At 33.9% G+C, this 25,535-nt stretch overlaps 1 protein-coding gene across 1 annotated transcript; it reads left to right on the forward strand.

The window, feature by feature from the left end:
• The first annotated feature begins 658 nt into the window (after positions 1-658).
• On the forward strand, positions 659-23,946 carry LOC127129168 (uncharacterized). The gene is made up of 2 exons (XM_051058450.1): positions 659-1,219; positions 23,461-23,946. Exons 1-2 carry the CDS (start codon positions 659-661, stop codon positions 23,944-23,946), a joined length of 1,047 nt encoding a protein of 348 aa, XP_050914407.1.
• The last annotated feature ends 1,589 nt before the right edge of the window (positions 23,947-25,535 follow it).

Here is a 25,535-nt window from a genome sequence, read left to right on the forward strand (position 1 = left end):
AATCATATAATTGAATAACAAACAACCGAAATATAAGTCTAGAGTTTTCTTTAAATTTGATTTTAAGAAAATTTGATGTACATGTTTTCTAATTATCTATCTTTCTCGATTAAGATTTTAAATGATTTCTCATGGAGACCGCGAATAAAATAAGGCTTTGTTTAATCCCTTTATTGCCAATTTCATGTAAGACACAAAATATAAGTCTACTAAGTCATTAATAAGTTAACGACATGAGAAAATAATATTTGATTGTTAGAATAAATAAAGAGACAAAAAAGCAGTAGCTCTCCAAATGAGAGCATAAATCTTCTTGGTAAAATCTTGAACAAGAGAAAACTACAAAATATTATTCAAATGAGTAACTTTGAATACAAATTACAAGTTCTGGTTAGTGCTCAAAGTAACTGATCTATCTATCACAATATGCATTTTAATATATCATCATCTTTGATCATTAGTTTTAAAGTATATTAAAAAGAACAAATTACCGGAATCAGTAGTTGAAATTGGCTAAACAACAAGGTAGTGTACAATTTGTTCTTTAACCTCAAAAGTGTTTCTTTAGTGATTCTAGTTATAAACACATACCTATATATATATATATTCACTTAAATCTCCCATAAATCATCAAACACTAACAGCAACAATACACAAAATGAAGAGATTTTGCCCTAAAGTTTCTTTTCTTTTGTTTCTTACTCTTATTATAATAAGTTTTGTCTACTCGGAAGCTCAGAGTTGCCGTCCAAGCGGTAGAATTAGAGGAAAGAAAGCTCCTCCGGGACAATGTAATCAAGAGAATGATTCTGATTGTTGTGTACGAGGAAAAATGTATACAACTTATCAATGTTCTCCATCTGTCTCAACTTACACCAAAGCATATCTCACTCTTAACAGTTTCCAAAAAGGTGGAGATGGAGGCGGTCCTTCAGAATGTGACAAGCAGTATCATTCCGACGATACTCCAGTAGTTGCACTTTCTACCGGATGGTTCAACCATGAGAGCCGGTGCCTTAAAAATATTACAATAAGTGCTAATGGGAAAAGTGTGGTGGCCATGGTTGTTGATGAGTGTGACTCCACAAAGGGATGTGATGCAGAACATGATTACCAACCTCCATGTCCAAACAACATTGTTGACGCTTCCAAGGCTGTGTGGAAAGCTTTAGGTGTGCCTAAAGAACAATGGGGTGGCCTTGACATTACTTGGTCAGATGCTTGATTGTAGAAGATGAAATCTATGTTTGTGATTGTGATGCAATACTTGTGTACTTTTATTTCTCATCTTATTTGTATATTATTATTATTATTATGTAAATGTTATTATGATTAAACATTCACTTATAAATTAAGAAAATTTCATACATTCCTATGGTTTTATAAAGTAAACTTCATCACCTTATGACATGTCTGCAACATTTCTCACCGTAAATCATACAATGTTTAGAATAAGCATGAGAAGAGTTACGAGTGAGAAAGAATTATTCTCAATAAATTGGAAATGAGCTCAATGCAACTATATGTAGAGTTACAGTGGAAAACAAACTCTATCTGATTAAAAAATAAGCCTAACTACTTCCAACTGTTATTTAACAAACTTCTAATAATGGACAACTTGCTACACAAGCTATTCATTTATTTCCTCTATTGTTACCCCCCACAAGATGTCCACGTATCCAAGCCTGGTGACGAGAAAATATAAATGCTGCAAGTTTAAAGTCTTGATTAAAATATTAGCAACTCGGAAAAAAACGCAAGAGTTTTATGAGTTGTTCTTGACCCTTAAAGCCTAACAATGTGACAATAAGTATCCAAATGCTAGGTGCGCTCATGAAAAACAGGAATGACAACAATTTGCATAACACTTAAAATCATGCTTGAGAAATGGAATCCTCCGAAGTTCCCTTGTGGATGCAGCTAATTCTCTATATTCTAGTTTAATAGAGGAGCATGAAACTGTATTTTGCTTCTTCGATTTTCATAATATGAGAGAATGACTCGTTGGTAAATTAACAAGTGTACTAATATATCAATATAATAATAATGAAAAATTTCAAAATATCGATCTCAAAGACTAAGTGACGATACAAAATTCGAGTTTTAAATCAGTTAACCAAAAGACTTGGAGTTTTGAATTGATGTTTTTGATATAGAAAAATAAACTAACAAATAACAGTAAACAAAACAGTTGAACGAATGAAAACAATAAGAGTAGGCATGCTAGGAAATGTGTATGTTAGAATTCGTTAGCAATTCTAACCTGACCTTGCAACAATTTATTTTAAAATATTGATTACCAATTCGTAAGGGTGTTTACTTCTAAATCCTTAATGAGTAAACCTTTAATTATTCAAATTAACTCCTATATCCGTAGTGAATTATAGATGAATTTAAGTATTACTTTAACAAGAAAAGTCTGGTTTCCATAGGGTATCATTAGTTCTATGTGATATCTACTACAATATTCTTTTAATTGAGCCTTAACAATGACAATCCTACTTACATATTAACCGTAAATCAAACTCAATTAAACACATATTAAAAGTAAATCGAAGATAATAGAAAAACTCAATTCTTGCATGCTTAATTCCATTTTCATAGATTATATTAATATAATTCGATTGTTGTATGATCCTTAATTATAATCAAGTTAACGTGGCTTTTCGTTATCGTGTTTGATTAAGTCATGTTTGTTTAATTCACGAGAGCTTAAATCTGTTTGTGTAATTCAGATAATAGGAACTTACATCGCATAATACAAATTATGCTTGTCAATGAGTTTTGTAATCGAATAGGAATAGATAATCCACTAAGAAAATTGGAATTGCAATAGTCAATGATAAGTCGGAACCCGAATAAGTAGGATTAGCCGTTTTAGCTTATCCGTAATCAAATTACTTTTACTATTATTTTGTTCGGAACCTAAACCTTAAAACCCCATCCCTTTCTGTTGGTAAGAGTCCTTGTGATACGACATTCGAGTGTTACTTTCCTAAACTACACATTTTATTGAATTTTTTTTTTAAATATCCAAAATTTTCAAAAAAAATTCAAAATTAACCATTTTTTCAAAAAAATTACACAAATGGGCAAAATTTGCCCTAATTGTGTACATAGGCGCCACAACGAACCAAATTGGCATTGTTGTTGGGGACTCTCTGTTTTTTTAGACAATTTTAGAATCATAACGTATAGTGTTGTTTGAATTTTTTGTTTTGTTTTGTTTTGTTTTATTTTGTTTCTTGTTTGTTGATTTTCAGGGTTGTAATATAGTGGTAAGTATTCAATCTATCAGATGACATTGTGTAAGCTACTGTTTCGAATTGCTCCGAATGATTTCCATAAATTCAAAAATAATTAAACAAACATTACACTTTTCAAAGAAACTTTTAATTGATTTTGACCCTCAAAATCGCAAATTCCTCATTTTTCTATTTTATTTAATTTATTTTTTGTTTTTTATATTTTCGAAAAAATCCAAAACAATTTGTAGAGTCTTATTTTGATTTTATTAGATTTTTATAGATATTTTTCAGATTTTATTTTATTTTATTTTAATCTTTTTTTTCATTTTTTCAATTGTTTTTCTCATTAGGGACATTGTTGATATTTTCATAGTTGTAGTTTGCTGATTCATGATGCATCTGATTATGTGTTCTCCCATAATTCTTTTTATTATAATATGGATAAATAAAGAACATTCAGAGAACTTGATGCATCTAATTCATTATTTGTTGATTTCCCTTCTTTATCTGATTTTGGTGACATCTATACTTGTGATGTTTGTACTGATATTCACTTATGCTCAATTTGTACTTAAATTGAAGCTTCTTTACAAGGTGACATTTCTTCTAATATTTCTTATGAGATTTCTACTGACAAAGTTGATGTTGTAGATGTAAATGTAGCTTTTGCTGCCAAATTTTTGTCATCCATTGAGCAACCACCTACTTTAAAGCTAAAGCCACTCCCTGTGTTTTTAGAGTTTAATGAAAACTTTCTTGTAATAATTTCATTTAAACTTAAATCTAAACAAGAACAAAAGTTATTACACGTATTGATGGAACATAAGAGGACAATTGGATGGACCTTGGCTGACATTCCTGGTATTAGCTCATCAATATGCACACATCAGGTCTTACTTGAAGATGTAGCAAAAGTAGTGAGGTAACCCTAAAGGCGGCCTAACCCTTTTATTTTGGATGTTAAAAAAATGAGATCTATATTTCCCCAAAATACAAAGAGAATGCCATTTTCACTTGTCCATTTGACACTTTTACCTATAGAAGAATGTTCTTTGATCCTGGAATAAAAAGTGAAGACACTGATAAAAATTTCAAATTCAATAAACACTCTCTCAAGCTATTCCACGAGAGCCCCACATTGGAAGAGGAAACTATAAAAGAGATCTCATTGGGAAAAGCTATATATTCAATCATCTATCCGTCTTGACTCCTCGGATGTATTCTTTCCTCTCTCTTCTCTCTCTCTTATTTTAAGCTTGTTCATTTCATTGAGGATAATGTGTATTTTAAGTGAGGGGGTGTCATTTACTTTTCTTATTTTGTTTTCTTTATTTAGTTTTGTTGTTTTATTTTCTTTAAAAAATATATGCATGCTTTTTCGTTGGTTTCTGGGGTTGTAAGCATAAGTAATTTATCCCTTCTCTTGAATAAAGATTCATGATGTGATGTGAGTGATTTGATATGCATTCTTAATATGATAAGTATGACTAAATTCTGAATTATGTACTATTTGTGGTAGATCATTAACCTTTATGAGATTTTGAGCCTAATAATGGATAACATTCAAAAATCCATCTCATTCTTTCTTGTGTGAATTTACTCATGTCTGTTAGTCTCTAGAACTTGATCTGACTCTATTTGAAATAGTTTGATTACTTGTGTACACTGGTATGATAAAGGCAAATTGTTTGTGTTTTATTTTTTAAGCCAATTAACCAAAAAAATCCAACCCTAGAAAATATCATCCCTCGTTTGAAAATCCCATTAAGCTTATTTATCCCATTTTTTGTTTACAACTCATTACAAGCCTATAAGTGAAAAACAATGTTATCACCATATTCAAAGGATTAAAAGAGTCTGTTTGGAGTTGTGTGATGTTGAATAATTTTAGTTGTGATATTTCATTCAAAAGTTGGCAGTAAATAGAAAAAGATAAAGAAATAGAAAAAGAATAAAAAGAAGAATGACAATACATATTTCTTCGGGGGAAAAAGGAGAAAATAGAAAAGAGAAGAGAAATAGGTGGAACGTTGTTATGTGAAAGTGAATGAAATTTTATTTAGTTCAACTCCCGAATTTTCTTTCAATTTTCTTTTGACCCTTTGAAATTTATCGTAGTAAACCTTATGATCTATCTCACATTTACCTTGGCCAACGTACAACCCAAATAAAGTCCTTTTGATCATTGTGTGCATGTATTTAAATTTTGGATGTTAGAGTCTTTTCAAGTTTTATGATAGTGCCAATTTTCATGATGTGCTTTGAGTGTAAATAGTCAACCTAAACACTTGAGAGTTGAGTGAATTTTATCCTGTGAGGATGTTTCTACTTATGATGTGCTCTTCAGTAAACTATCCGCTTATTTGCTTTGACTATCACGAAAATTTGTTCACTAACACAGTATTCTTAAAGCTTAGAATTAGGATTTTGCTTGATCTTTATCATCCTGAAAACTTTTAAATAGCATTTTATGTTTTGCTCTTATTTTTCTACTTTGAATTTTAAGTCTAGAATTTTGCTCAGAGTGCAAAAGTTTAAGTGTGAGGAAATTTGATCAGTGTATTTTAATACACTGTATTTTTACTTTGTGCTGAGAGTTTTATATGAATTCTCATATTATTTTAATTTATTTTAATAGGTTTTTAATAGTTAAGTTGATTTCTGCTTATTTTCTGAATAACAATTATTTGACACCTTCTCGATGTGTGGGTCATAACTTGAGCTTACAGAATCGGATTGACGCGTTCTAATATGTATTGGAAATATGAGATAAGAATCTACAAGTTTTGTGTTAAAGTCAGAAGCAAATTCGGAGTGCAGAAGAGTGGAATAATTCATTTTCAATTCAGACATAAGAAAATACTTAGGTTTTGGGCGGTTTCGTATTTTTTCGGGTCGGGTACTATTAGGCCCAAATTCCTTGCTCTATTTAAACAAATAAGTATTTTTAGAATCCAATTCACTATTCACAAAATTCCTTGCTCTGTACGATTTTCATGGAGAACTAATCCCTAAGGCGAATTCTGTTGATTTACGGATTCCAATGCTTTGAGGTTATAATAATTTCAATCAAATTTCTATTTCTTTCAATTTTATTTTGTGATTCTTGCAAGCTTAATTTGATTTTCATAGAGTATATTGATTTAATTTGATTGTTGTATGATCCTTAACTATAATCACGTTAGCTTTTTTGTTATCGTGTTTGATTAAGTCGTGTTTGCTTAATTCGCGAGAGCTTAAATCTGTTTGCTTAATTCGGACAATAGGAACTTACATCGCATAATACAAATTGCGCTTGTCAGTGAGTTTTGTAATCAAATAGAAATAGATAATCCTCTTAGGGGATTAAAGTTACAATAGTTAGTGATAAGTCGGAACTCAAATCAGTAGGATTAGTTGTTTTAGCTTATACGTAATCAAATCCTTTTTACTGTTAGTTTATTCGAAAACTACACCTTAAAACCCCCATAGCTTTCAGTTGGTAAAATTAAATACAAGAGTCCTTGTTGTTAAGGTTGGTTGAAAATATACATGTTGATACTCTTTATGGTGGATTATGATTATCGGTGAAGACAATGAAAACTTATGTATTATTTTAAATTAAGGTGGAGATTGTTGAGGTTGGTTGAAAATATACATGTTGAATAAGTCTCACATCGCTTAGTTTTGTGAATGAAGAGTGATTCCAAGTATATATATATATATATATATATATATATATATATATATATATATATATATATATATATATATATATATATATATATATGTATATATATATATATAGGATATAAGTTTTTTGAAGTCCCACATCGCTTGGTTTTGTGTAGGAAGAGAGAGTCCAAGGTTATATATAAGATTCAAGTACTTCATTCCAAGATGCACCAGTCAAAAGTACTTTAAGCTTATATTTGACTTTCTTTGTTCTCTTATACTCTTGTATTAGAGTGTTATGAGATGTAGTTAAAATATATGTTTTGGACGGTATGGATTTACTGGGGCCTAGGTTAGTTGAAGGTATATTATATGTTGTAACAATTTTCGCATTGTGTTATTCTCTGGTTGTCTATTGACAACGACCATGATTTTTTCTCTGATTTTGGAGTTTCCACGTTATGTTCTTATGTTGTGATTGTGTTCCTCATTTCTTATTATGCTCTGTAGTTGGAATCACAAATTTCATTGTGCATTTGGGCTAGACAAAGTTGATGGAAGAATTTTTTTGACTTGTAGAAAGTTCAAGTCAAATGTGCGTTGATACAATCAAGATTACATAAGGTGAAAATTATGTCGGTGGTTGAAGAGCTTCATGCCAACAATGAAGTTGCACCATAATGTTTCAACTTGGTTATCAACATGTGAAATTTTTTGAAGTGGTTTAGCTTCAAGTGAAGTATAGGATTATTTAGATGGAGTATGGTAGTTTTTTAAAAACTATGATTTTTGGTGAAGACAGTGTGAAATTATTGGAGTGGTTTAACTTCAACTGAAATTTATTCTTCATGATAAAGTATATGATTGTCGGTGACAATAATGTGAAATTCTTGAAGTGGTTTATATCCAAGTGAAATATATTTTTCATGAGAGAGTATGATAGTTTTTAAAACTATGATTGTCGGTAAAGACAATGTGAAAATTCTTGGAGTAGTGTAGCTTCAAGTGAATATACTATTTATGGTGGAGTATGATTGTCGGTGAAGACAATGGAAGTTTATGTATTATTTTCAATCAAGATGGAGATTGTTGAAATTGGTTGAAAATACACATGTTGATACTCTTTATGGTGGAGTATGATTATCAGTGAAGACAATGAAATCTTATGTATTATTTTCAATCAAGGTGGAGATTGTTGGGGTTGGTTGAAACTGTACATGTTGAAGACGTCCCATGTCGTTTACTTTTGTGAATGAAGAGTGAGTCCAAAGCTATATATAGGATACAAGTTTTTTGAAGTCCCACATTTCTTGGTTTTGTGTAGGAAGAGGGAATCCAAGGCTATATATAGAATTCAAGTTCTTCATTCCAAGTAGGCATGGCAACGGGGCGGGTCAGGATGGTTTTTACCTCCCCCAAACCCAAAGCCGAATCCCCAAACAATCCCCGTTCCCCTCCGCAAACCCAAACAAGGATGGAGAATCAAAACCCAAACCCGTCCTAAACGGGTTCGGGTATTCCCGCCCCCGCCACCATTCATTTAGTGAAATGATTTTTTTTAGTAGAAATAGTTATTTTTTCCAAAATAAAGTTACAATACAAATAATAAAATAAAACAATCTAAAAAAATTCCACACTTACATTTCAAATATTTTAAATAATAAATTAAAATTAAAATATCAAAATATTGACCACATATTTAATATTCTAAATTATCAAAAATAAATAATAAAGTACATAATGAAATAAGTGGGGCGGGTTCGGGGTGGGTACTAGTGTCCCCATTATCCGACCCGTCTCCATATTTTAAAATTGGGGAAAACCCAAACCCAAATCCAGTTAAAGTGGGTTTTCCCCGTCAACTTCGGGGCGGGTTCGGGTGGGTACCCGCGGGTACGGGTAATGTTGTCATGCCTAATTCCAAGATGCACCAATCAAAAGCACTTTAAGTTTATATTTGACTTTCTTTGTTCTCTTATACTCTTGTATTAGAGTGTTGTGAGATATAGTTAAATATTTGTTTAGAGGGTGTGGATGTACTGGGGGCCTGAGTTAGTTTAGATTATATTATGTATTGTAACAATTTTTCACATAGTGCTATTCTCTTGTTGTCTATTGACAACAACCATTATTTTTTCTCTGGTTTTGGAGTTTCCACGTTATGTTCTTGTGTTGTGATTATTTTCCTCCTTTTTTTCTCAATGCTTTGTTTGTTTTTTCCCAACGTGATACGACATTCGAGTGTCGCTTCCCTGAACTACAAGTTTTATTTACTCGTTTTTGACTCATGCGCGATAATAGATCAATAAAGAGGTGGCAGGTTTAGTTTGTGTTGTGGTTTTTAGGAAAGGATGTGTTGGTTTTTTGTTGCGGCTTTAGGCGGTAGAGGAGTTTGGGTTTTGTTAAAGGTCTTAGTAAATTTAGGTTTTGCGTCCTTCAGTTTAGTCTAAATTAATTTGGCTAATCACACTGGTTGTGAAATAAAGTAACGGTGATTGATGGAAATTTCATTTTCAAAATTTGGGTTAAGTACATTTATGAAACAGTTAAGAATTGCATCAGGCGGTAACCTCAATACTCGGTTACCCAATTTTTCAAAGTTAGCTTGGTATTTTGAAGCATTCACATGTTTTTAAAGTTTAAACAATTGAGCTTGGTGATTTTCATACATTGTGGGGGCTAAGCCATAATTCAAGAGAACATGAAAAAGTATTTTAATAACTTAATTATTTGTTTTGAACCATCCATTTATACCAACTAAGAGGCATGTCATTTCATATAGAAAAAAAACCATACATGAACGATTTTCTAAATGGGTATAATAATAAGCACAAAATTGTACAGCTTGAAATAACCATGCTAATGGATAAGAGCCATAAAAAATCATTACCTCAATTTTGGGGTTTAAATAAGGGACATGGGGTGTTATAATTTTTCAAGCAAAATAGGAAAATATGTAGGGTTGTTGAAAAGGGTGTGGTGAAAAGAAATGGCTGGAAAAGTTATGAAAGATGGGTGAGCAAAGTGTAATGGTGGAGGTAGTGGGAAATTATGAGGTGGTGGTGGTGGAATAACTAAATTAATAGCAAGTTGACTCCCCTTGTGTTCAGGGAAAATATCACGATTACTGAAAACCCCTCTCACAATGGTTGGAAAAGGGATATTATCATGGTTGACCAACCATTCTGAGATAGGGTGTAGTTGTAAGTATGCTCTTTTTCACCACGTGCGTCTGACCGTTGTGATAAACTAGGTATCACGCTATCTATCACAATGGTTATATTAAATAATCATTGTGATATATATATATATATATATATATATATATATATATATATATATATATATATATATATATATATATATATATATATATATATATATATATATGTGTGTGTGTGTGTGTGTGTGTGTGTGTATGTGTGTGTGTGTAGGTCATAAGTTTGAAACTCAGCAACAACAATTTAATTAAAGCGCAAATAAAAGTAACATTCCACCATGGTTATATATTCTAACTATGGTGGTATATATATATATATATATATATATATATATATATATATATATATATATATATATATATATATATATATGAGTTTATTATAAAATATATGGATTTCTTATTTTTCCTTACCCCTCAATAAACATATACGATCATTCAAATTGATTGAAAAGATAATAATTTGAAAAATTAAATTATTCTTGAAAAACAACTTAGACGATCCACTATTTTTCGAATTGAATGCATCTTGTAATTCATCTCTCGCTCTTTAACATATAGAATTTGGTTCAATGCACCCAAGTTTTTCAAAACAACAGTTAGTTCTCTTATAGTTTATTTTGTAAAGCATCCATTTGTTGACTAATTCGGAGTCATCATCATCACTATCATCATCATTATTTTAATCGACGATGATGATTATTATGATGACAGTCATGAAGATGATTCATTATTTATCAACAAATTTGATGTTTAGCAATATAAAATAAAAGATAATGAATCGTTTCTTTAAATAATTTGGGGCGTTGAACCAAATTGTATATGTTAAAGAACGCGAGATGAATTACAAGATGCATGCAATTTGGAAAATATTGAACATAAATTTTTAGATTTTGAAGAAAAACTAGTATCATACATGGAAGAAAGCTTATGAATAACATGGAAGAAAGCTTTTGACGAAGAAGAGGAATGATCAAGCGTATGAACTTGATTATCTTTTAGTATGAATAAGCTTATGAGGACAAGTTTGTTGCATGTGGAAGAGAGAGATGTTAGAGTTTTATTTTTAGAGTGACGATTGTTATAACATGATGCACAAGGAGATCGAGGTGTATGTCGACGATATGATTGCAAAGTCGAAAACGGAAGTTGAACATGTAGAACACTTGTTGAAGCTTTTCCAGCGTTTGAGGAAATACAAACTCCGCTTGAATCCGAACAAGTGTACATTTGGAGTCTGTTCCGGCAAGTTATTGGGATTTATTGTCAGGGAGAGAGGTATTGACGTTGATCATGCTAAGTTCAAAGCAATACAAGATTTGCCTGCGCCCAAAACTGAGAAGCAAGTCCGAGGTTTTCTTGGCCGCTTGAATTACATTTCGAGATTTATATCCCACATGACTGCCACATGTGCGCCTATATTCAAGCTCCTCCGGAAAGGTCAGCGTCATGATTGGATCGAGGATTGTGAAAAGGCCTTTGACAGTATCAAAGAGTATCTGTCTGAACCTCCGATTCTATCTTCGCATGTTGAAGGGAAACCATTGATTATGTACTTGATTGTGCTTGATGATTCCATGGGTTGTGTCCTTGGTCAGCAAGATGAATCAGGAAAGAAAGAGTATGCAATATACTACTTGAGTAAGAAGTTCACCGACTGTGAGTCTCGGTACTCAATGCTTGAGAAGACATGTTGTGCTTTGGCTTGGGCCGCTAAGCGTTTACACCAGTATATGTTGAACCATACAACTTGGTTGATATCCAGAATGGATCCGATCAAATATATCTTTGAGAAGCCTGCTTTAACTGGGAGGATTGCCCGTTGGCAGATGCTGTTATCTGAGTATGATATTGAGTATCGAGCTCAAAAAGCTGTTAAAGGTAGTATCTTGGCTGACCATCTGGCGCATCAACCAATTGAAGATTATCAGTCTGTGCAATATGACTTCCCTGATGAGGAGATTCTGTATTTGAAAATGAAAGATTATGATGAGCCTACGCTCGATGAAGGGCCTGAGCCTGGTTCCCGATGGGGTATGGTGTTCGATTGCACTGTCAATCAGTATGGAAATGGTATTGGGGCAGTGATTATTACTCCTCAAGGCACACATTTTCCTTTTATATCAAGGCTAACTTTCAAATGCACGAATAACATGGCGGAGTATGAGGCTTGTATTATGGGTTTGGAAGAATGTGTTGATCTTAGGATCAAACATCTTGATGTTTATGGCGATTCGGCCCTTTCTGTTAATCAGATTAAGGGTGAATGAGAGACGAATCATCCTGGTCTCATCCCATATAGAGATTATGCGAGGAGGATTTCAACTTTCTTTACTAAAGTTCACTTTCATCATATCCCTCGAGATGAGAATCGGATGGAGGATGCTCTCGCTACGCTTGCTTCAATGATTATTGTCAATTACTGGAATGAAGTCCCAAATATTACTATGATGCGCTTGGACAGACCAGCTCACGTGTTTGCAGTTGAGGAGGTGAAAGATGATAAGCCATGGTATTATGATATCAAGTGTTTTCTCCAAAGTCAGATTTACCCGCCTAGGGCATCTGTTAAAGATCAGAAGACTTTGAGGAGATTATTTGGTAGTTTCTACCTTAATGGTGATGTGCTTTACAAGAGGAGTTTTGACATGGTTCTACTCAGATGCATGGATAGACACGAAGCAGACCTGTTGATAACTGAGGTCCATGAGGGTTCATTTGGTACTCATTCCAATGGATATGCCATGGCAAAAAAGATGTTGAGAGCAGGCTACTATTGGCTGACAATGGAGTCTGACTACTGCAAGTTTGTGAAGAAATGCCACAAGTGTCAGATTTATGCAGATAAGATTCATGTTCCCCCGACACTTCTGAATGTTATTTCCTCACCATGGCCTTTCTCCATGTGGGGAATTGACATGATTAGTATGGTTGAGCCTAAGGCGTCAAAAGGTCACTGTTTTATTTTCCTAGACATTGATTACTTCACCAAGTGGGTTGAGGCGGCATCGTATGCAAATGTGACCAGGCAGGTGGTTGTGAGGTTTATTAAGAACCAACTCATATGCCGATATGGTGTGCCAGACAAGATCATTACTAATAATGGATCTAACTTGAACAATAAGATGATGAAAGAGCTATGTAGCGAATTCAAGATTGCACATCATAATTCTTCTCCCTATAGACCCAAGATGAATGGGGCTTTTGAGGTTGCTAACAAGAACATCAAGAAGATTATTCAGAAGATGGTTGTCACGTACAAAGATTGGCATGAGATGCTTCCATTTGCTTTGCAGGGCTATCGTACATCTGTCCGCACTTCAACAGGGGCAACCCCTTTCTCCCTTGTATATGCCATGGAGGTTGTGCTTCCCGTAGAGGTCGAGATCCCATCAATGAGAGTCTTGATGGAAGCTAAGTTGACTAAGGCTGAATGGGTTCAGAGTCGTTATGACCAGCTGAATTTGATTGAAGAAAAGAGATTAACTGCCATGTGCCATGGTCAGTTGTATCAACAAAGGATGAAGAAATCCTTTGATAAGAAGGTCAAGCCTCGTGTGTTCCAAGAAGGTGACCTCGTGCTTAATAAAGTCTTGTCCTTCGCGCCCGATTCCAGGGGAAAGTGGACTCCAAACTACGAAGGTCCATACGTTGTTAAGAGAGCCTTTTCAGGTGGTGCTTTGTTGCTCACAACTATGGATGGGGAGGATTTCACTCGTCCTGTGAATTCAGATGCAGTCAAGAAATACTTCACCTAAAAATAAAAATAGAATAGCTCGCTAAGTTGAAAACCCGAAAGGGAGGCTTATGCAAAAATGAGCGTCTCGGTGGATTGAAAACCCGAAAGGGCGATCTAGGCAAAAGTTAGAGACATGAAAAAAATGAATATATATATCCCTCTAGATTGAGTACCTCACCCTGGGGCAATCCAGGCAAAAATTAGGTATTTGGCAAGTCACTGCATCCTGACAAGACTATGTTCTACAACTGTCATCTGTCAAAGATTCTCGCTCAGTCATCATCAATTGAAGTTTCGAATACAGTGGATTCAGAGTTGGTGGAGAAATGGTCATTATGTTCAATGTAGCCCTTTTCCATGTATATCACCAATTTCAAATTTGTAAAGATCCATGGAGTCTCGCCATTTGCGGACTACCATTCTCTTAAATAAATTTGAGCCTTTACCAATTCTTTGTACTCTTATTTGTTTCTGTTTAACAAACGCTTGCATGTTTTAATTGATGAATATCAGTGTTTTAAACAAATAAAGTTTTCATGAATAAACTGTTTTTAAACAAAATGAACATTCACAATGACTGAAAGAGTAAGTGGAATATCCTCAGTGCTCTCCCAAGGATAGTATGATCACCAAAAAGGGTAATACATTTGTTCACATTCTGGCATTTTTGCTCCTTATATCCTCTTCATCAGCTTTCAGTTGTCTCCCCAGCGAGCGCAAAAAGAATAATACATCATCAGCTTCCCAGAGAGTCTGGCATGAGAAGTTCTCCTTAATGGCAGTGGTTTGATCTGTCTTATGGATTGCCTTCCCCTAGCAGGATTTTTGGATGTTCATCCAATGCATTCCCGGTAGTTTGTTTGTGTATGCATACCTATTTCTCCCGCAGAGTTTTAGCAATCCATGATTGGTATATGGTTGATTTATGAATGATCCCTTCTTTTCCAAGTTTTGCCTCGATATTTTAGAGATGTATATCCCTCTATATCAGGCACTAGCATTTGTGTTTTATCAGTTATATGGTTGTCATCCCTTGTGTGGACTGACCTAAAATCCCTTATAGATTGATAAAAGTTGATATGATTTAAGTTGAGAATATCCCTTGTCTCTTTCCTGACTATCTACTCACGAGGAAGGTTGTCTTTTCCCAGTCTGAGTAAGAATCTCCAACGGAGTAAGCATGTGTTCCCTGCAGAGCTGCCTTTCCAAATAGTTGTCTCCTCAGCAGGAAGTTGCCTAGTGCAATTGATGAAGGGCTTGTTTCCCGTTTCATTTATTTTGAAAAGGGGGTATCCCCGATATGTCGCTTGTTGGTGAAGGATTCATCTCCAATTTCTCCAACAAGGGTAGTTTCCTCAAGAGCATTTGCAGCTTGTCCCCAGTAGGGTTGCCAGATCAGAGTTTGATGTTTGTATCTCCTCCGATTCTGAAGATTTCTTCTAGCATTAAGAGCTGTTGGTGAAGATGTTTATTTCCTTCTCCAGCGGAGCAAAATGCTATTATTTCCCTTTTGCAGAGTTTCCTCTCCGGAAGATATAAGGGAGTGTTTTGATTGATGTACATCTGATTGGTGGTTGTTCCCCATGGAATTTCACATAATTCCTTGATAAGCTTCCCCAGTAGAGTTTCTTCTCCGACGGATCTTATTGTTATTAACCACCTGTCCCCAAGAGAGTTTATGGAAACTCCCCGACAATTTTTTTTTCATCTTCCTTATGTCAGGATTGTTTGCTCCAGGAAGACTTCTCCCGTGCAGAGTGTTATTTCCTGCAGTTAGAAGCTTTAACTTTGCCTATTCCCAGCTATGGTTAAAGTCTTCCCTTGTTTATTCTTATTCCAGAGATAATCCCTCGTCAGAGTTTAGTTCTCTGTTTTGATCATCTTCTTTCGCTGCTCCTGAATACATCTTTTTTGAATCCTCTGCGAGTGTAGCTTTGGGATATGGTTTGATATCCCGGTGATTTATTTTCATCCTTCTCGGGTTATTCCCAAGCTGAGTTCTCCAGTAGGCGTTGCCCTTCTTGTCGAGACGTTGTGCCGAGTGTCTATTCGTGATTCTCGGACTTGTTTGTGTTAGATATGTCTGTTTGTCAGCATTAATCATGCATAATCATAGCATTCAGATATTCATGATGCATTCTTTGCCATATATTTTTGCTTGTTATCTCCTGCTATTGGTGAAATGTTCTTCCCTAAGCATATGTTTGTGTCTGATCTCTCCATATAGAGTCAACCCCATAGGCAGAAAGTGTCTATCTTTTCTTCTTTCTTCCCCACTGAGTTATGTCCTCGTGGATGATTTTTGTTTCAGTTTCCTCCCCAGTTGTGTATCGGGATGGAATTATTCCCCTGAGTTATATCCTCATTGGGTTGAGTCTTGTTTGATTGTGTCTTTATAGTTGGTTCCTAGATTGATTCCCTTCTTGTTATCCCTTGCAGTTCCCCGTGGTTCAGTTGTTCAATTGCTCAGTAACCAGTAATTGTTCATCCTTTCCCCAGTGGATCTTGTGGCCTTCTACCCAGTAACCGGTAGTTGTAAGTCCTATTTCTGTGGTTTTCTACCTAGTAACCGGTAGATGTAATCCCCTATTTGTTGGTTATCTTTACCCGGTAATCGGTATTGATATTCCTTCGTTTTTGAGTATACCACCCAATAGCCGGTGATATATCTCTTGGATAATTGTTGTTGTCAGGCAATTTATCCCTAGCGGGTCATCTTTCATTTACCCTTGTTTGGTAATGATTGTTTCTCCTTCTGATTGGTCATCATTTTATACCCTGTAACCGGTATCCCGATGTCCTTTCTTTTCGGCCGATTTATCCTTTATTAACCCAGTAACCGGTTGTGGATAATCTTCCATGCGATTATGTTATCTACGTTTTTACCCATATAACGGTAGTAGATAATATATCTCATGCGCTCTTCAGTCGAAGTCTTTTTCTTCCCCAGTCGAGTAAGATTCGTATTTCCTTGTGGAATCGAATGTCCATCTTGTAAGTCGAGTTTGCTTTTTTCAGCCCTCCTTTCAGATGATGAGTGTCTTGGATATGTTCCCAATTCACGTCTGGTTGGTCACCTATTATATACCCAGTAACCGGTATCCCTGGTGTTCCTTCCTTCTGCTCCCTATTATGACTTTTTGTCCCATGTGGAGTCAGATTTTCCTGAGTTGAGATGTGTCTTTTGGGTCCTCCTCAGATGTTTCGGACGATTGATATCTCTCACCCTTATACTGATCTTAGATAGTCTTTCTCCCTGAGCATGTTGTTCTCTCACCCAGTAACTGGTGTTTTGATAACATGTCTCTCTTTGAGTTTATTACCCAATAACTAGTAATATCTAGTGGTTTCTTCCTCGCTGAGTCCTTTGTGGACATCCCCGTCTGAGTCCGGATTTTTTATCCGATGTTTTCCTTTGTGGATAGTTTTGTTGTATTGGCATATTCCCCATTACACGCATCTTTGCGTCAGCTCGAGTCTTTCCATCGATTTATTTTTGCGGAATCCCTTCGTGTCTCCCAGCAAGTTTTCAAGTCGTGACCTGCTCACGCATTTTTACCTTATTTCTCCCAAAGTCTTTGTCTCCCTAGTGAGTATGTTACTCCTATGGATATTCAGTTTCTCCCGATTTCTTTTCCTTTGTGGCAATTATTCACCATGAAGATTTTATTTTGCATGCATACATTTGCATCATGAGGTCTCTTAGGGACCAAAATTTGACTATTTGCTATTATTTAAGCTCATTCTATCTCGTCGAGACGAAGATTTTAACCTTCATATCTCCGACTAGAATGACCTTAAATAGGGGCATCTGTAAGACCCTAATTTTTACCCTAATATCCCTCATGGCATCATGTTATTGTACAAGTGCATCGCCTCAAGGATCATAGCATGTTTGACTCCTTAACCCTAGGGTTGGGACTTGTTTGAGTGTTTTGAGATCACCAAGCATGCTTGTATTGTATGTTATTTCTTTTCTTATTTGATTACTAACCAAAAGCACAAAAATATGTCACTAACTCTTTTTGTTTTGAAGCTCAAGTGATCATATGCTCCACAATGCTCACAGGAGGCTCCTAAGCCCAATGCAATGGCTAGATGAAGATGAGAAAAAGCATGACAAAGGTCCACAAAGTTCTTAATCATCATATATGTCTCCCAAGTATCTCAATTTGCCAATTTTATCAAGATAACCCAAAGGGCTTGAAGATTGTTTCCCAAGAAAACCCTATTTTCACTATGCTTTGACTGTGCCTTGCCCATGAAGCAATCTTAGCCTCTGATCAAATTTAATCAAGGGAAGTTCTTTCATTTATAATTTTATGCATATATGAGCCTATTTGAGGTCCCTCAATCATTTATTCATCAAGATTGGAAGTTTGGCCTTGAAAAGTTAACCAGTCAAGTCATCTGACTAAGCTGAGGTTCAATGAGCTATAACGTTTGATGTGTTTGTCAAATGAAGATGACCCCAAGAGAAAAAATGTTCCGAAGAACCATATGAAAAACTTTCATGTTCATAAAAATCCATTTGAATCTGGGAAGGTCATCATTCATTTCAAAACATTATAGGTCATTTTGACTGAAACCCTAATTTTTTGTCAAATTACCAAGGGCATAACTTCCTTAATTTTTGCGATTTTTAGGTGAGACCAAATGCATTAGAAACATTGAGATGTATACTTCAAATTGTATGTTGGAAAAAATTTCATAATCCTAAAATAAATACGTGTGATATTGCAAAACATTATAGGTCATCTTGGACCTAATTCATTGAATTTGAAAAAGTACCTAGCTTCAAATGGCCATAACTTTGTCATAGAAAATCCAAATGATTCAAAATTTGAGTCTAAATTGACTACCTTGAAAATATCTACAACTTTTATGTTGGAAATCGTTTCATTTTAAGCATGTATCATGAAGAAAGAGGGGTTTGATCAAGCTTACTTTTGGTGAACTTTTTCAAAATGATTTGAGCATGTTTTGACTTGAATATTCCCAGCCAGTTTTGATCAATTTTCACATGCCAAATGATTTTTTACCCAACATGAATTTTGTTCCTTATTTCAAGATCTTTCCAACAATTACTCACAACAGTCTTTTGGATTCACCATTTGGGAGATTCGAATTTCTTTTCATTTATGTGCATTTTGATATTTTATGTTGAAACTTGAATTGCAAGCATTTACCATCCAATGTGCACGACCAAATGCCTTTCATGTGAATTCAGCAAGCTCCATCAGCCATCCATGGGCCTTTCACACGTCCACAAAGGCCCATGCACTTAATTTTCAAATTCTCATGCACATGAGCAAAGTGTGAACTCAACCACATCCAGCTATAAATAGAGGCTTCGTGAGCTTCATTTCAGAACCTTTTGGAGATCCCATATGCTGCTGCACTGAAACCTTAACCCTCACCAAGGAATCAATCACTTTCTTCAATATTTTCGAGCTTGAAATTAAGCAACATTAGCTGAGTTTTAAAGCCAGATTCCTTAGCCAATCATTTCCACTACGTTCATAGATCAAGAAGGAGCAAAGATCTTGGAGAATTCGTGGCTAGAAACTCATCAATTTGAAGGTATCAACTCAAACTTTTTAGATCTGAAACTCTTATTTCAATGTAGCATTCTTGTGTTTCTGTGGTTCTCCGAAGTCCTCATACTTGAGGCAAGACTTTGATGCATTCAATTTGCCATTTCATGAACAATCTATGCGGACACCATGATTTTCTCCTTCATCTTTCTCTCAATATAGGAAGATTGAAAGAAATCCAATGGTACAATGATGATCTACATCACAAGAGCTTTATTTCCATGGCCTTGTTTTTAATTTTCATTGAGGTTCATTTCTCTGCAAATTTGGCCGGAATCTGTTGCTTGGCCGGAGAAGAAGGTGGTTTCCACCACCACCACCACGTGTGCATGCTTGTAGCCTTTAGATCTTGCTTCCATGATCTAATCGTGTGCGTCCGTTTTAATTACTTCTTTTAATTCTTTGTGTGGCGTTGTTGACTTATGTGTACAGTGTATCCTCAGATCCAGGCCATGCATTAGTGCCACGTCAATTAATGAAGTGGATCTAATGGCTCTGCATTTTTCGCTTATTTCATTTTCCTTTTACTTTCTTTTAATTCATTTCATTTTCAATGATTCATTAAAAAATCATTTGAGGTCAGAAAAATATGAGACCAACTTCAAAAATTTTCTTGAAAAATCTAGTTTCATACTATGATTTTTAATTATTTTTGTGACTTCATTTGATATTTTTTACGAATTACTTGGTTTTTAATGATTTTAATTCATTTTAAAATACTTTCTGACTTTTAAAAAATACAAAAATATTTCCATAGCATCTATGGATCATGATAAGTCAATGAAAAATAGTCTCAACAATTTCTTGTTTGTTTTGAGATTATTTGATATTTTAATTCATATTATGCTATTTTTGGTTATTTTTAATTGATTTTAATTACTTTCTGATTTCAAAAATTTGTGAGAAAATTGGTCAAAGCTTGTTTAACTATGTTGAACCTATGAGAATTTAATTGGACTCATTGAAGTTGTTTTGAATTGAATTTAAGGTTCAACTTTATTTATTTATTTTTTATTTGTATTTTCTTTTAATTCAAAAAATACCAAAAAAATATGGTTGACTTCTTGACTTGTTATATTCATTCCTCTTCTGTTTGGTGTTGATCAAGGTTAATTTGATTCAACTTTGATCAATTGGGATTGGTTGTTGTCTTCTTACCCCCTCCCTTTCATCTTCATCCTTTTCTTTCCTTCAATGGCCAATGAGTTAAAGTCATGAGGTTGGTCTTGACAAATAGGAGTTTAATCTTCTTTGATCCAAACCAAACTCAACTTGATCCATGATCAAGTGAGTTATTTTGTGTCAAAGATAGGTTACTTCTTGGTCAAGCAAATAACCAAAAGTCAATACAAGGCCCTTCCCCTTTTGTTTGGCATGGCAAGTTTATGGAGTTTGGCTTACTAGTCATGACCTCTAACTTGTGTTCTTTGCCTATATTCTTATTGACCGGTCTCAGATAGGTGTGACTACTACATTAGTCCATTTACGATTGCTTAACATAGCATTACATTGTCTTATGACAAGCTAACATAACTCTACTAACTATAACTTTAATTTGAGATTTTAAATTCTTGTCATTTACTTTTACTTCTTGCTCATTATTCATCTTGATTTTCATCTTTGCTCACTTGAGCACATATTTTATGTTTATGTCATTTTTCTTTTGCTCATTTGAGCCTATTATTGTATATAAATATATTGCTATTTTGTGTTGTTTGTGTTTGTTTTGATGTGAACCAAAATGCAAAAGGAGAAAGGACTTAGAATTAGTATTTACCCATGCTTAAAGGAGTTCAAGAGCAACTAGGCCTCATGCCTTTACAATGCAAAATTTGTTGAAGAGCAACTAGGCCCCATGCCTTTAGAATGCTAAAATTCAAAGTTGATCTCAAAGGACTTCTCCTCAAACTTATTCTTTGTACATTCCCTTTATTGTGTTGTGAGCTTTTTGATGTGTGCTTTTGTGTGATAGGGATCCCATCTTAAGATTGTGAAAAGAGGACCATTGTCATGAGTAACCAAGTTAAGAGCTAAGCCAAATGGAGATCCTAGGAGCTTGAATTCAAGTTATTGATTGCTTGTTTTGTGTGCTAAGTCCAAAGAAAAAGAACATCTTGAGTCATCTCTATGACTCCAAGAAAAGGAACTCAAAGGGTTTTTCTTTCCCCTATTATCTTTGTATGCTTTAGGAATAGTCCTTCTCTCTTCTCCCCACTCTAACCAAGCCAAAAATCATTTTCAAAACTTTGACTTTATTTCAAATTAGAAACCTAGGCCTTAGGCCTTTGACTTTTTTCAAAACCATTTTCATAAATACTCATTGTAAATAAACTTTGATCAAACTTTGACCTTATTTTGTAAATAAATCTAACTTGTAAATAAGACCCATTTCAAGTTGTTTTGTGGTTCCAATGGCCACTTGTTAAAATCTTTTCAAAAATATTAGTCATAGGTTTGAGTTATCATAGTGGTTGATGTAAATCTCACCTCATCCTTAGTGTTGGATTATAAGCCTTCCATGCTTATTAAAGGGTTAACCCCTCATTAGCATGTTGAAGCCTTCCTCACATGGTGGATTGTTGGTTTAGGTTGAGTTTTCTCCCTTTGATAACAAAACACCTTAAGGCTTTTGATTAAAATCAATTCACCAATCTTTGAGATTTTTACCACGAACTACGAGGTTTTGATCCTCCTTTGTGATGGTACGTAGGCAATGGGTTCATCCATTCAAACAACAAAATTTGTAAATATAATATATTCTTTTCTCATCCCTTCCATCTTTTGTACAAATCTTTTCACAAATACCAACCTACAACACACATTTGCAAAAAGAGGTTCCCTTAGAGTACTAAGGATGTTTTGGGTGCGTAAAACATTCTCAATTCATAACCAAACCACTTACCTAGATCTCTGACATTTTTATTAGTTTTTGATTTGAAAAACTTCTTACTTGGCTTTTGTTCGCTTTTTAGGCTTTCCTTTGGACAAATAAAAGTGCGGTGGCGACTCGAATTGTATGTTGACTTTTGGTTTAGTCAATAAACCTAAAGGTAACGAAAACCCCACTACAAATATAAATAGAGTCAAAAATAAAAATAAAAATAAAATTTAATGGAGATTCTGTTTATCACCATCGGCCATACAAAGCGTTTGTGGTCATATTTTTCACGCTGCGACTCATGACCAAATACAAGTAGGAAATGCATTCAGCACATTTAGTTGATTTTTAAATCAAGAAGTATAAATACTAAGTTTTGATGGTTGAGGAAATCATATAGTTGAATAACAAACAACCGAAACCGAAATATAAGTCTAGAGTTTTCTTTAAATTTGATTTTAAGAATATTTGATGTACATGTTTTCTAATTATCTATCTTTCTCGATTAAGATTTTAATTGATTTCCCACGGAGACCGCAAATAAAATAAGCCTTTGTTTTTTCCTTTATTGCCAATTTCACGTAAGACACAAAATATAAGTCTACTAAGTCAATAATAAGTTAACGACATGAGAAAATAATATTTGATTGTTAGAATAAATAAAGAGACAAAAAAGCAGTAGGTCTCCAAATCTTCTTGGTAAAATCTTGAACAAGAGAAACCTACAAAATATTATTCAAATGAGTAACTTTGAATACAAATTACAAGTTCTGGTTAGTGCTCAAAATAACTGATCTATCTATCACAATATGCATTTTAATATATCATCATCTTTGATCATTAGTTTTAAAGTATATTAAAAAGAACAAATTACCGGAATCAGTAGTTGAAATTGGCTAAACAACAAGGTAGTGTACAATTTGTTCTTTGACCTCAAAAGTGTTTCTTTAGTGATTCTAGTTATAAACACATACCTATATATATATATATATTCACTTAAATCTCCCATAAATCATCAAACACTAACAGCAACAATACACAAAATGAAGAGATTTTGCCCTAAAGTTTCTTTTCTTTTGTTTCTTACTCTTATTATAACAAGTTTTGTCTACTCGGAAGCTCAGAGTTGCCGTCCAAGCGGTAGAATTAGAGGAAAGAAAGTTCCTCCGGGACAATGTAATCAAGAGAATGATTCTGATTGTTGTGTACTAGGAAAAATGTACACAACTTATCAATGTTCTCCATCTGTCTCAACTTACACCAAAGCATATCTCACTCTTAACAGTTTCCAAAAAGGTGGAGATGGAGGCGGTCCTTCAGAATGTGACAAGCAGTATCATTCCGACGATACTCCAGTAGTTGCACTTTCTACCGGATGGTTCAACCATGAGAGCCGGTGCCTTAAAAATATTACAATAAGTGCTAATGGGAAAAGTGTGGTGGCCATGGTTGTTGATGAGTGTGACTCCACAAAGGGATGTGATGCAGAACATGATTACCAACCTCCATGTCCAAACAACATTGTTGACGCTTCCAAGGCTGTGTGGAAAGCTTTAGGTGTGCCTAAAGAACAATGGGGTGGCCTTGACATTACTTGGTCAGATGCTTGATTGTAGAAGATGAAATCTATGTTTGTGATTGTGATGCAATACTTGTGTACTTTTATTTCTCATCTTATTTGTATATTATTATTATTATTATGTAAATGTTATTATGATTAAACATTCACTTATAAATTAAGAAAATTTCATACATTCCTATGGTTTTATAAAGTAAACTTCATCACCTTATGACATGTCTGCAACATTTCTCACCGTAAATCATACAATGTTTAGAATAAGCATGAGAAGAGTTACGAGTGAGAAAGAATTATTCTCAATAAATTGGAAATGAGCTCAATGCAACTATATGTAGAGTTACAGTGGAAAACAAACTCTATCTGATTAAAAAATAAGCCTAACTACTTCCAACTGTTATTTAACAAACTTCTAATAATGGACAACTTGCTACACAAGCTATTCATTTATTTCCTCTATTGTTACCCCCCACAAGATGTCCACGTATCCAAGCCTGGTGACGAGAAAATATAAATGCTGCAAGTTTAAAGTCTTGATTAAAATATTAGCAACTCGGAAAAAAACGCAAGAGTTTTATGAGTTGTTCTTGACCCTTAAAGCCTAACAATGTGACAATAAGTATCCAAATGCTAGGTGCGCTCATGAAAAACAGGAATGACAACAATTTGCATAACACTTAAAATCATGCTTGAGAAATGGAATCCTCCGAAGTTCCCTTGTGGATGCAGCTAATTCTCTATATTCTAGTTTAATAGAGGAGCATGAAACTGTATTTTGCTTCTTCGATTTTCATAATATGAGAGAATGACTCGTTGGTAAATTAACAAGTGTACTAATATATCAATATAATAATAATGAAAAATTTCAAAATATCGATCTCAAAGACTAAGTGACGATACAAAATTCGAGTTTTAAATCAGTTAACCAAAAGACTTGGAGTTTTGAATTGATGTTTTTGATATAGAAAAATAAACTAACAAATAACAGTAAACAAAACAGTTGAACGAATGAAAACAATAAGAGTAGGCATGCTAGGAAATGTGTATGTTAGAATTCGTTAGCAATTCTAACCTGACCTTGCAACAATTTATTTTAAAATATTGATTACCAATTCGTAAGGGTGTTTACTTCTAAATCCTTAATGAGTAAACCTTTAATTATTCAAATTAACTCCTATATCCGTAGTGAATTATAGATGAATTTAAGTATTACTTTAACAAGAAAAGTCTGGTTTCCATAGGGTATCATTAGTTCTATGTGATATCTACTACAATATTCTTTTACTTGGTCAGATGCTTAATTGTAGAAGATGAAATCTATGTTTGTCATTCTGCTGCAATACTTGTGTACTTTTATTTCTCATCTTATTATTATTATTATTATTATTATTATTATTATTATTATTATTATTATTATTATTATTATTATTATTATTATTATTATTATTATTATTATTATTATTATTATTATTATTATATTATTATTATTATTATTATTATTATTATTATTATTTATTATTATTATTATTATTATTATTATTATTATTATTATTATTATTATTATTATTATTATTATTATTTTATTATTATTATTATTATTATTATTATTATTATTATTATTAT

Source organism: Lathyrus oleraceus, chromosome 3 (assembly GCF_024323335.1).
Source record: "Lathyrus oleraceus cultivar Zhongwan6 chromosome 3, CAAS_Psat_ZW6_1.0, whole genome shotgun sequence".
In the NCBI taxonomy this organism is placed as follows: domain Eukaryota; kingdom Viridiplantae; phylum Streptophyta; class Magnoliopsida; order Fabales; family Fabaceae; genus Lathyrus; species Lathyrus oleraceus.